The sequence below is a fragment of the Lucilia cuprina genome, chromosome 3, assembly GCF_022045245.1.
Source record: "Lucilia cuprina isolate Lc7/37 chromosome 3, ASM2204524v1, whole genome shotgun sequence".
Classification (NCBI taxonomy): domain Eukaryota; kingdom Metazoa; phylum Arthropoda; class Insecta; order Diptera; family Calliphoridae; genus Lucilia; species Lucilia cuprina.
The window spans coordinates 3163458-3175702 of record NC_060951.1 but is presented as its reverse complement, the minus strand read 5'-3'; the positions used below and the strand labels follow the sequence as shown (position 1 = coordinate 3175702).

Below are 12245 nucleotides of genomic sequence, written 5' to 3'. Positions count from 1 at the left end.
TTTAAAAAAGTGGAAAAAAGTCAAAAATTCTGAAATAGTCGAAAAAAACTCTAAAAAAGTCAAAAAATAGTCGGTAAAAAGTCGAAAATAGTCAAAAAGTCGAAAAAATCGAAAAGTTGGAAAAAGTCGATAAGTCGAAAAAAGTCGACTATTTATAAAATACTTATAGTCGAAAAGTCTAAAAGTCGAATTTTAATTAAATGAAAAAAGTCGAAAATCGACTTTTCATTAAATGCAAAAAGTCGACTTTTAACTAAATGAAAAAAGTCGAAAAGTCGACTTTTCGTTTCAACTATAGAACCCTAGCTTCTGTTGTGCTTTTTTAAAACATTTCTGAAAAATAAAACAATTTATTCTAAGTGCTTATAAATTGCTCAGCATAGGAATTCCCTAAACTGATAAAAAACAATGTTTGCAGTCATAAATTCTACGCATGTTTTTTCTTTGGCAAATTTTGTATTGATAAGTAAGATGTTGAAACTGTACTTTTAAAATTGCAAAAATATCAAGTGCAAAAAGTAAGATAATTTTAAAATTTAAGTGCAAAAATCTTACAATTAAAAACTAAAAGATAAGAATCTTTCCTAAATATATTTGCTAATAACTAATTAATGTGTGAAAGTAATTTTATTGATTAGCGATTAAATTTGTACACAATTCTAATCAAACTTGATATTTTAATCTTTTCTATTCTAAATTTAGCCACTTTTTTCTTTAGAATTCTTTTCTGTTGACCTTAAATTTTAGAGGAAATTTTTTTTCGTTACTTATCTAATTTTTGCCAATAATGACAAATTTCAATTGTGTCTCTAGGCCTTAAATTAGTTTATTTAATCGTTTGTTTATTTATATTGTTATATGAATGGAAATTTGTAGATTTTAAATTAATAAATATTAAGATGTTATCAGTTGATTTTTTTCCCCCCAAAAGATTAGATGTTTAGAAAAATTTCACAAATTTCTCTTGAGGTAGGAACATTTTAGGAATAATAACTATATATAAAATTTCTCCTTTCCCACCGTGGATCCGCTCCTGTGCTAGGCTGAGAATCACTTTCTGAGTCTAGCAGCACTATAATTAAGCACCTTAAGTATAGCAATAGGCCAGCCGGGGATCAAGCGGACCCATCTTCCTCTTGGGAGGAACTTTTTTTCACTTATTTTCTTTTTTTCCTTTTTCCTCATTTGTATATTTTGCATGAAATATTTTCGGTTGTGGGTGGGTAAGTTTCCCCTTTCTCTCCGTGGATCCGCTCCTGCGCTAGCCTCATAATCACTTTCTAAATCGATTTAGCTATTTCCATCTGTCCGTCCATCCGTCCGTCTGTCTGTGTGTACCTTGTGCTCAAGCTGCAGGTCGCAGGAGGGGGTTAGGCTCAGAATCACTTTCTGAGTCGATTTAGCTATTTCCCTCTGTCCGTCCATCCGTCCGTCTGTCTGTGTGTACATGTAAAACCTTGTGCTCACGCTGCAGATCGCAAATTTTAAAGATAATTTTTTAAAATGTGGAACCTACTCTTGTTATGGGTCCAAGGACGAAAGCTTTTGAAATTTTGTTCCATTATTTCGCCTAGCCGACATAAAAGGGGGTACAGTTGTACCCCCTTATAGGACTTTTGGGCTCAAAATTAGCTTAAATGTTCTATTATGTCAAACAAAACTCGGTAAAACTTAATTTATATAGAACTTTAAACATTTATAAAAAATAATCCCTATTTTTAACAAACTAACTTGATGTAGGGTATCATATGGTCGGCTGTACCCCGCTATATATTCATTCTAGTTTTCTCTAAACATTTTCATTTAAAATATTAAAGAAATTCAATACAATTTATAAATTAACTTAATAAATATGTTAAATTCATGCTATTTACGAAATAATTCATTAATAATATGAAATTTATTTGAAAAACCTTAAAAAGTTGAATAATTATTACAAAACACTTGTTTGTTAAAGGGTCTTTAAAATACAATTAAAAAAACTTAAAACGTACATCCTTTTGCAAACAGTTATCGGCTCACACATCAACCATCTCAACCGTGGTACGTGGCTCAATTGTCAGCATGTCAAACTAATTGTGTAAATTATTTTAAACATTGTCGGCAAACACAACCTTCTTCCACATTCCCCCCACCCCTCTTCCTAAAGTAAAATTTGTGTTAAAAAGGCAGTAAAAAGAAACCCCAAATAAAAATGGCTCAATTTGGCCCCTGGGATTATACTATCCTAGCTATAGTACTCATCATATCTGCTGGAATTGGTGTTTATTATCGTTTAACCGGTGGCAAACAAAAAACCGCTAAGGAATATCTTTTGGCAGATCGTGGCATGGGCATAACACCCGTTGCTTTCAGTTTAACAGCCAGTTTAATGTCGGCTGTTACCATATTGGGTGTATCGGCGGAAAATTATCAATATGGCACACAATTTGTACTCATCAATATAGCCTATATCTTGGCCACACCCTTTGCTGCCTATTTAATACTACCTGTCTTCTATCGCTTAAAAACGGCCAGTGTTTATGAATATTTGGAACAGAGATTTGGTTATGCCACTAGACTATATGCTTCACTGGCCTTTTCCGTACAGACTGCCTTATATATGGGCATAGTTTTATATGCTCCCGCCTTGGCTTTGGAAGCGGTTACTGGTTTGAATATAGTCTTTTCCATATTGATTGTAGGTCTGGTGTGTACTTTCTATTCTACTTTGGGTGGCATGAAGGCGGTTTTGATTACGGATATCTTTCAATCGGTTCTTATGTTTGCCTCTGTTTTTGCTATTATTATATGTGCTGGCATTAAGGCTGGTGGCTTGGGACCCATATGGGAGACTGCTCGAGAAGGTGGACGTTTGGAATTTTTCAACTTTAGTGTGGATCCTACTCATCGTCATACATTCTTTACCCAGATTATAGGCGGCCTGGGTGTTTACTTATCTTTATATGGTGTTAATCAAGTTCAGGTTCAAAGATTGCTCTCTGTTAAATCTTTGAAAGCTTCTGCCAATTCTTTATGGTGGAGTTTGCCAGTTTTAATGGTTTTAAGTTTTACCACCTGCTTTTCGGGTCTGTGCATGTACTATTACTACAAGGGATGTGATCCTTTACTAGAGGGACGTATTAATTCTCGTGATCAACTTATGCCTTTATTTGTGATAGACACCATGGGTCATATACCCGGCTTATCGGGACTTTTTGTATCCGGCATCTTCTCCGGCAGTTTGTCTTCTATATCCTCGGCTATATCATCTTTATCTGCAGTAACCATGGAGGATTATATCAAACCCTGGGTGGCTTATCGTAAAAAGAAGGAACTAACTGATGCCAGAACTACTTTTTACACCAAAATTTTAAATTTAATTTATGGTGGTGTATGCTTGGGCATAGCTTTCATGGCTGGTTCGATTGGTGGTTTATTGCAAGCAGCTCTTAGTATATTTGGTATAGTTGGAGGCCCTCTTTTGGGTTTGTTTACCTTGGGCATGTACATCCAGAAAGCCAATCAAAAGGGTGCCATTACTAGTCTCACCATAGGTTTAGCCATATCCTTTTGGATTGGTTTTGGACAACCTAAACCTCCTATTCCCTTGCTACCTTTGGATACTGATAGCTGTCCTGCCTCTCCCACTTCTTTAATAACTGACATCTTTACCTCTAATCTCCTGGAAACGGTAAAAGCTGAAGAGGAACCTCACTACTTTTATCTCTATCGTATTTCCTATATGTGGTATGCTGTTATAGGTTTCCTTATAACCTTTATTTTGGGCATTTTCTTCTCTTGGTTATATGAGCTACTAGGCTGGGATCTTAATGATGCCCTGTACACAGATGCCTCAAGGACCATAATCAAAAGTGATCTATTTGTGCCACCCATAGCTAAACGTATACGTAAAAAGCAAATGCCTTTGGTGGTGGTAACAGCCACTAGTTCGGAAATTGGTAATAATAATTCTCGCACACCCAGTTTTGTAGAAGAGGAAAATGCTACACCCGGTTTAAGTAAATCTTTTACTAATTCTACCGAATTAACTGATATATCCAGTAGGGAAGATATATCACAGAAAATGGAAAATTTGGATAAATCTAACGGCAGTAGGGGTAGTATGGATATAATACCTGAGGAACAGGCTGCAGCAAATAATAAGAAAGCTTAAGAATTCTTAAACAATAGTTATAAATTAAATATGAATTTATGTGTTTTTTTCTTTTAATTATCTTATTTTTAAAGATTTATATATACATATTTGTTTTACAACAAAAGAAACAAATGCACTTATATTTTTTTCTAGTTTAACTTTGCACTTAAAGAAGCTTTATATGAATTTCATTGTATTAATTTTTTTTAATAAAAATAATTAAGTTTAATTTGAAAAAGAGAGGAATTTTTAATTTGACTAGTTTAGACATTAGTTAAACCAAGTAGTTCATAGACTAGTAAAAAGATTAGTGAAAACACTAGTTGGTAGATATGAGCATATATTAGTCTAGAGACTAAACGCCGTTAACTAATTTGAAGTAGAGATAAGCAAGGAACTTTCTTAAGAGTTTTCAAACACTCTGTCTCTTTTACTCTTACTATATTCTTTTACTCTGGAAGGAGTTTTCCCGTATTTCCTACCGATCACGTCCCCGGGTGGCGGATACATTTATTACTCTATAGACTAATCGCCGTTAACTGATTTGAATTAGAGATAGGCAAGGAAATCTCTTAAGAGCTTACACACTCTCTTTCTCATTTACTCTTACCATATTCTTATTTAGTGTCAAACTCTTTAAATTTTCGCCTATGTTCAATAATACGACTGCAGTTTGTGATTCTACTCTCTTTCAAAGTGTTCTCTTGCTGCCTACCACCGATTTAAAAACTCTCTTTAAAAAGCAAATGTTTTCTAAAAAAAAAACTTTCTTTTTTACATTTATTCGTCTATACTGAACCGTTAACTGATTTGAACTAGAGAAGATAGGCAAGGAGCTCTCTTAAGAGTTTTCACACTATCACTCTTTTTCTCTTTTACACTTACGATTCTTATTTAGTATCAAACTCTATCAATTTCTGCCTGTGTTCAATAATACGACTGCAGTTTGTGTTTCATGATAAGTTATACTTTCTTTCAAAGTGTTCTATTGTTGCCCACCAACGATTTAAAAACTCTCTTCAAAGAGCTAGTTCTAGTTCCAAAACTCGATCTCTTTTAAGAAAAACTTTACGATCTTCACCTTTTTAAAAGCTCTCGTTTAAAACAAAAAACCTAAAGAGACAATCTCTTCAAAATTAAACACTTTTTCAATAATACAACTGCAGTTTGTGATTCTTGATCAAATCTTTCTTGATCTTTTAAAGAGTTCTCTTGTTGCCCACCACCGATTTAAAAACTCTTGTTAAAAAGCAAATGTTTTCTTAAAAAACTTTCTATTTGAAATTTTTTTCATTTATTTTATAAAAATGTGTAATAATTTGAGTTTTAGTTCTAAAACTCGATCCCTTTTAACACAAACTCTTTATGATTATTACTCTCTTAAACGCTCTCTTTTAAAACAAAAAACCTAAAGAGACAATCTCTTCAAAATTAAACACTTTTTCAATAATACAATTGCAGTTTGTTATTCTTGATCATATATACTCTCTTTCAAAGTGTTCTTCTCTTACTGCCCACAACCGATTTAAAAACTTCTTGCAAATGTTTTCTTAAAAAACTTTGTATTTTACATTTATTTTATTTACATTTATTTTATAGAATCTCTTTAAACAAGTTCTCTTTATGATCACCACTCTTCTAAACGCTCTATTTTTAAAAGCAAAACACCTAAAGAGAAAATCTCTTTAAAATAAAACCATTTTTTCCCTTTTTTTATTTTCAATATCAAAACATTTAGTTTTCTAAGATATCTTCAATAACACGAATTCAATTTTGGATTCTTAATTATAATCTCCCAACCATTACCCATATATATCACTTCCGATATACTATGTTCTCTGCTGCTCTCTTTACTCTCACGAAACACTTCAACATCAGCACTAAATTCTTTATTTCTCAATTGATTATCCTTTGACAATTGATGTTCCAATTTAACTGTGATCTTTTCATTTTGTATAACAAACTCTTTCGGTCCATTATCATCGACCAATTCGGCCCAGTCTATATTACGTGACCAGAGATCCATTATTACCGTACTATTAATGGCACGTGTTGAGACGAGGGAAGTCAGCGGCAAGCTGGGGATGGGGATTATAACTATTAAAAGTAGTTGATATGAAAACATTTTTCTTTAAAGCTTTCGATTTTACTTCCTTTAAGAAATTCGTTTAATTTAATACTAAACGTTAGGAATGTGACAGAAATAAAATTAAGTGTTATTTGTCATGTCATCGTTTGTTGTGTTAAACGAGGGAGAAAATCTCAGATCAGAGATTTCTTCTTAAGAGATTTGTTTTCTTTGTGAAGAATTCTTTTTCTTTAGTAGTTATTTTAAAATTATTTAAAGATTTGTAACATTTTAAGTTTTTACAAATAAACATCTTAACTAGGTTGTCCAACTTAAATATTTTAAAACTAATTACCCAGCTGGTTCTTGGTAGCTAGTATATGTACTAATGCTTTAACTTTTAACCTTGTTTAGACTTTATTTTTTTGCTTAACTTTATTTTAAGGCCTTTTAGGATCGGTGCAAACTTAGCATAGTATACTTTATTTAACTTTTCATAAACAATGTTGTAAGACAATATTTAGGCTACTCACAGTTTGGGTGAAATATCTATAGCCCAATAAAACTATTACTACTTCAACTGTTATTTATTACTACTTTAAATAAAGTTCTCATTTAAATTAAGTTCTCATTACAAATCTTATTTAACGCAAATCCCTGACCTTAACTTTGTTGGCAAACTGTGACTAGCCTTAATATTTTTGTATTTGCCTTTTATAATTTAATTAAATTTTATTTGACAGTTGTTATTCTATTCATTTAAATAGTTTCAGTTTTTTTATGCAAAGCCACACTATCACTTTTTGTTTTGCAGAAAAAAATACTGAGATAAATAAAATGAACTTTTTCTTTATTGCAATTTATCATTTTTCCACAATTTTTTCTTTAAACGACAAACTTGACAATTAGAAAATACGCAAATTAGTTTAAATGTTGTGATGAAAATAAATTAAAATGTAAAATTTTCTAAATTTTTTATAATTTTTCTACTGTTTTGAAAGATTTGAAAAATTTTTGTGATTGCGCAGTAAAAAGGCAAAATTTTGCAAAAAAAAAAAAGTGCAAATATTTTGAATTTTTTAAAAGTAATTGTAAACTCTATTGTTTAAAATTCACAATTATCAATAATATTTTAAGCAATATAAAGCATTTACTAAAAATTTTCACGTAAAACAAATGATTAAAAAGCAAAAATGCAAAAAATAGCATGAAAATTGCAATATAATGTTGCACTTTCAACATTTGACAGATTAAGACTAAGATAATCTAACAGTTTTTAAACAAACAAACTACACCTTAAATAAACAAATGAAGAGAAAAAAGGCAAAAATTTTAAAAAGAAAATGTTCTTGAAAAAACAAATGATTTAAGAGCAAAAATGCAAAAAAATTGCATGATGATTGCAATATAATGTTGCACATTATTTAATCGATGTTTTTAAACAAAGTAAAGTATAACTAAACACTTTACATCTAAAATAAAGGATTGCAGAGAAAACGGACAAAAATTTGAAAAAAATGTTGCCCTTTTTTCAATAAAACGTAAACAGTTTAGTAGAAATCAACAACAATAACTTGTTGCCCTTTTTTCAATAAAACTTATACAGTTCAGTAAAATTCAATAAAAATAAATTGTAAAACATGATTTACAAGAAATTGTTATAACACCAAGTACTTAACAAGCAAAATAAAGAATTTTGAATAAAAAATGCACTAAATGTTGCCCTTTTTACAATTCAACTAAAATTGAACAGATTGAAAAAATAAAATTTCTTTTTGTTTAAGCAATGTTTTTAATAAAAAATATTAAAAAAATTCAAAATCTTAAAAAAATTCAAAATATTAAAAATATGCTAAATTTTGCACTAAATCTTGCTCTCTTTAAAACTTATTGCAAACTAGAATAACATGTCAGGAATATATTTAAATTATAAAATGTCAATTTTTTAACAATTTTTAATATTTTTTTTACTTTTATAAATAATTAAGAGTAAAAATGCAAAAATTTTGCAAAAAAAAATGTTGCCCGTTTTAAATAATTTGACAAAAAATTCTTAAAATTTAATTAAAAATTACATGTTTTAATAGGTTTTAGATTAACTAAATTGATTTGTAGCAAATTTTTACTTTACAAAATTATTTAAGAGCAAAAAGGTGAAATTTTGTGAAAAAAATGCAAACAATTTTGAACTATTTTAGAGAAAATTTTAGTTTAAAGTGCATTTTATATTGTTTAATGAATAAAAATTAAAATTTTGAAAATTTCCCTTTTTTGAAAAATTTACCTTTGAAAAAATTTAGTTACAAATAAAAATTTATTTAGTGATATTTCAGAGTTTTTTCTCAGAAATTTTTGCATTTTTATATTGTTTATTGATTTAAAATTAAAATTTTAACAAAATTTTGAAACATTCCCATTTTTTGGAAAAATTTCGCTTTAGAGAAAATTTTAGTTTAAAGTGATATTTTAGAATTTTTTGAATTTTTATATTGTTTAATGAATAAAAATTATAATTTTAATAAAATTTTGAAAATTTCCCTTTGTTGAAAAATGTAAAATTACAATTTTAACAAAAGTTTTAAAAATTACTTTTTAGGGAAATTTTAGTTTAAAGATTTTTTTCAGAAATTTTTGCATTTTTATATTGTTTATTGATTTAAAATTACAATTTTAACAAAATTTTGAAAATTTCCCTTTTTTTTGAAAAAATTCCCTTTAAGGGAAATTTTAGTTTAAAGATTTTTTTTCAGAAATTTTTGCATTTTTATATTGTTTATTGATTTAAAATTACAATTTTAGCAAAATTTTAAAAATTTCCCTTATTTGAGAAAATTTCCCTTTAAGGGAAATTTTAATTTAAAGAGTTTTTTTTAGAAATTTTTGCATTTTTATATTGTTTATTGATTTAAAAATCCAGTTTTAAAAAAATTTTGAAAATTTCCCTTTTTTGAAAAAATTTCCCTTTAAAGGAAATTTTAGTTTAAAGAATTTTTTTTAAAAATTTTTGCATTTTTATATTGTTTATTGATTTAAAATTACAATTTTAACAAAATTTTGAAAATTTCCCTTTTTTTGAATAATTTCCCTTAAAAATTTTTACAATTAATTTTCTTTAAGTTTATTTCCCCTTTATGGGTACTAAGTGTAGTTTCTTTTAAACTTCAATTAAGCGTGAAATTTTTTTGTTATTAAATTATGTTTCTAAACTAATTTTCTTTTAAATTATAAAATTTCATATCATCGTATGACAAATTTTAAAATAATCAACCATTTAATTTCAAGTACCGCCAAACAAATAAAAACACTTAAATAATAAATGTGTGTCAACTTCAAATAAATATATTTGTATACAGATGTTTTTTTATTTATATTATTATTCTCTGAGCAGTTTTTTTCTTTTCTTTGCTTTCTTCTGGCTGTTATCAGTTTTTTTTAATAAAGTTCCTTTTTATTATTTTATAGCATTATCTTTTAAAATTTTGCCGACATTTTATAGTTTCAAAGACAAATAAATAGTCTTCGACTAATTGCAAAGATTTAAACAAATTTTCTAAATTAAAAACTTGTGGTAAAATTTCTTTAAATTATTTAAATTTTATTTCCTTAACTTGAACTCTTTTTTCTTTACACCTTCTCCTTAATCTACTGTAACAAAATTATCATTTGTATTTGTTTGTTCTGTTTGCATTTCATAGAAATTCTGCTCTTTAGCCCACTGCCAAAAAGCCAATAAATTTGCTAATTCCGTATAAGTCAAAGTCTCTCTTTGATCTTTGCTCAACTCGGGCAAAACAGCTGTATTACTCAGTTTATCAGCTCCTATATAATTAACAATTTCTTGCAGTGTAGCAGGTTCTCGTATATCAGCAGGTTTAACTCGATTATCTATATAAAGAGAAGGGGAATTTGTTACTCCCTCCGTCTCTAATAATTCATTATTATTATCATTATCTTGCTCTTGGGTTGTATGTAAAACGTAAGCTTTACATTGATGTAGTTTAATAAAAATTTCAAGTAAAATTATCAATTTTAATATGAAATACATTATTTTTCTTCTTCTTTATTTTTTTTTTAATTCACTTCAATTGTTTATAATTTAAATGATCTTTAATACACAACAGCTTTGGCTCAACTAAATAAGATCATGGGATCATCGCCACAACAACAGATTTTAAATTTAATTTATTTTTCAATTTTTTGTTTGTTTTTGAATTGTTTTTTCTTTGGAAAAATATCAAAATAAATTAGAATTCATTCATTGTTTTTATTTAGAAGAGAGAGTAATATAATTAAATTGATAAAATATAGTTTGATAAAAGAAAAATGCATTCTATACAATTCTCTTACTGCTACTCTTTAGTATCATTTTAAATGATTTTATTAAGAAAATGCAAAATTTTGCAAAAAAAAAATTGCACTTTTTAGGTAATTTTCTCAATAAACTTTATAATTAATATAGAATTACATATTTTCAATTACTTTTAACAGTTAGCATAATTTTCTTAATCGTTTTTCTTTTAAAACAATGATTTTATTACAAAAAGGCAAAATTTTGCCTAAATTTACAAAAGAATTGCACTTTTTTCATTAAATTGCAATTTATCACTAAAATTCAAAAAAATTAACTTTAAACGCATTATTTTTAATAAATAATAAAACGACAAATTACATTACAACCAAAACAAAGAATTTGGTACAAAAAATGCAAAATTTTGCATAAAAAATACAGAATAATTGCACTTTTTAAATAAAATTGCAATTTAACACTAGAATTTAATTAAAATATCTTTAAACGCATTATTATTAAAAAATAATAAAAACACAAATTACTTTACAACCAAAACTAAGAATTTAGTATAAAAAATGCAAAATTTTGCATATAAAATCTTGCACTTTTTTAATAAAATTGCAATTTATCACTAAAATTCCAAAAAATTAACTTTAAACGCATTATTCTTAATAAATAATAAAAAGACAAATTACTTTACAACCAAAACATATAATTTGGTAAAAAAATGCAAAATTTTGCATAAAAAATTTTGCACTTTTTTATAAAATTGCAATTTATCGCAAAAATTCAAAAAAAAAAAAAAAATAACTTGTAATGCATGATTCTTAATAAAAAATAAAAACACAAATTACTTTACAAACAAAACTAAGAATTTACTATAAAAAATGCAAAATTTTGCATAAAAAATTCAAAATAATTGCACTTTTTTTAATAAAATGCAATTTATCACTAAAATTCAAAAAAAGATAACTTTAAACGCATGATTCTTAATAAATAATAACAACACAAATTATTTTACAAACAAAACTATGAAATTAGTATAAAAAATGCAAAATTTTGCATAAAATGTTGCACTCCCTAAACAAGTTTCCATGGCATTCTTTAAAATTCATTCAGAATTATATGTTATGAGTGGATTCTAAACAACTAAAAAGAAATAGTAAACAATTACAAATATTCAAAAATTTAAGCGCAAAAAATGCAACATTTTGTATAAAAGTGCAAAAATTAAATCACTTTTTTAATTATCACTTTGGTTTTCAAATTCAAATCTATTTTGTCTACTAAACATTTTAATTTATAATTATAACAATCATTTTTATAAAAAAAACTTAATATCTATACATTATTTTTCCGTTATTAAAACTATTGTGTCTAGAAACTAATTTTCTTCGTTATTTTCCGTTGTGATGGTTGTCGTCGTTATGTTGTGATTCACTGTTGTGGTATAGTTTTTCTTACGAAATGTCCCGGTACCCGAATCGTCACTAGGTTGTGCTATTATTGTCGATGAAGTACTCTGAAAGTAAAGAAAATTTACAGAGATTATAAAATTAACTCTGAACTAGAAACAAAGTAGAACTGAACTGTTAACCGAACTACTACTAGACTGAATTTTAACTGAACTGGGACTAGAATAGAATGAACTAGAACTGAACTAGAACTGAACTAGAACTGAACTAGAACTGAAGTAGAACTGAACTAGAACTGAACTAGAACTGAACTAGAACTGAACTAGAACTGAACTA

General features: G+C 27.6%; 2 protein-coding genes across 2 annotated transcripts in view; one reads left to right on the top strand and one right to left on the bottom strand.

Annotated features, from left to right (window-relative positions):
- Positions 1 to 1719: 1719 nt before the first annotated feature.
- On the top strand, positions 1720 to 4376 carry LOC111684941 (putative sodium-dependent multivitamin transporter). Its single transcript, XM_046946689.1, has one exon. It carries the CDS (start codon positions 2195 to 2197, stop codon positions 4154 to 4156), a length of 1962 nt encoding a protein of 653 aa, XP_046802645.1. The 5' UTR covers positions 1720 to 2194; the 3' UTR covers positions 4157 to 4376.
- Positions 4377 to 11822: 7446 nt separating this feature from the next.
- Positions 11823 to 12245, bottom strand: part of LOC111684942 — a 3664-nt gene continuing 3241 nt past the window's right edge. Inside the window, exon 3 of the mRNA XM_046946292.1 lies at positions 11823 to 12016. The gene's annotated coding sequence lies outside the window, so the exon portion shown is untranslated. The remainder of the gene's footprint in view (positions 12017 to 12245) is intronic.

Bases quoted from the DNA above. Each gene is read 5' to 3' on its own strand.
- LOC111684941 (XM_046946689.1), top strand. From the start codon at position 2,195: ATGGCTCAATTTGGCCCCTGGGATTATACTATCCTAGCTATAGTACTC.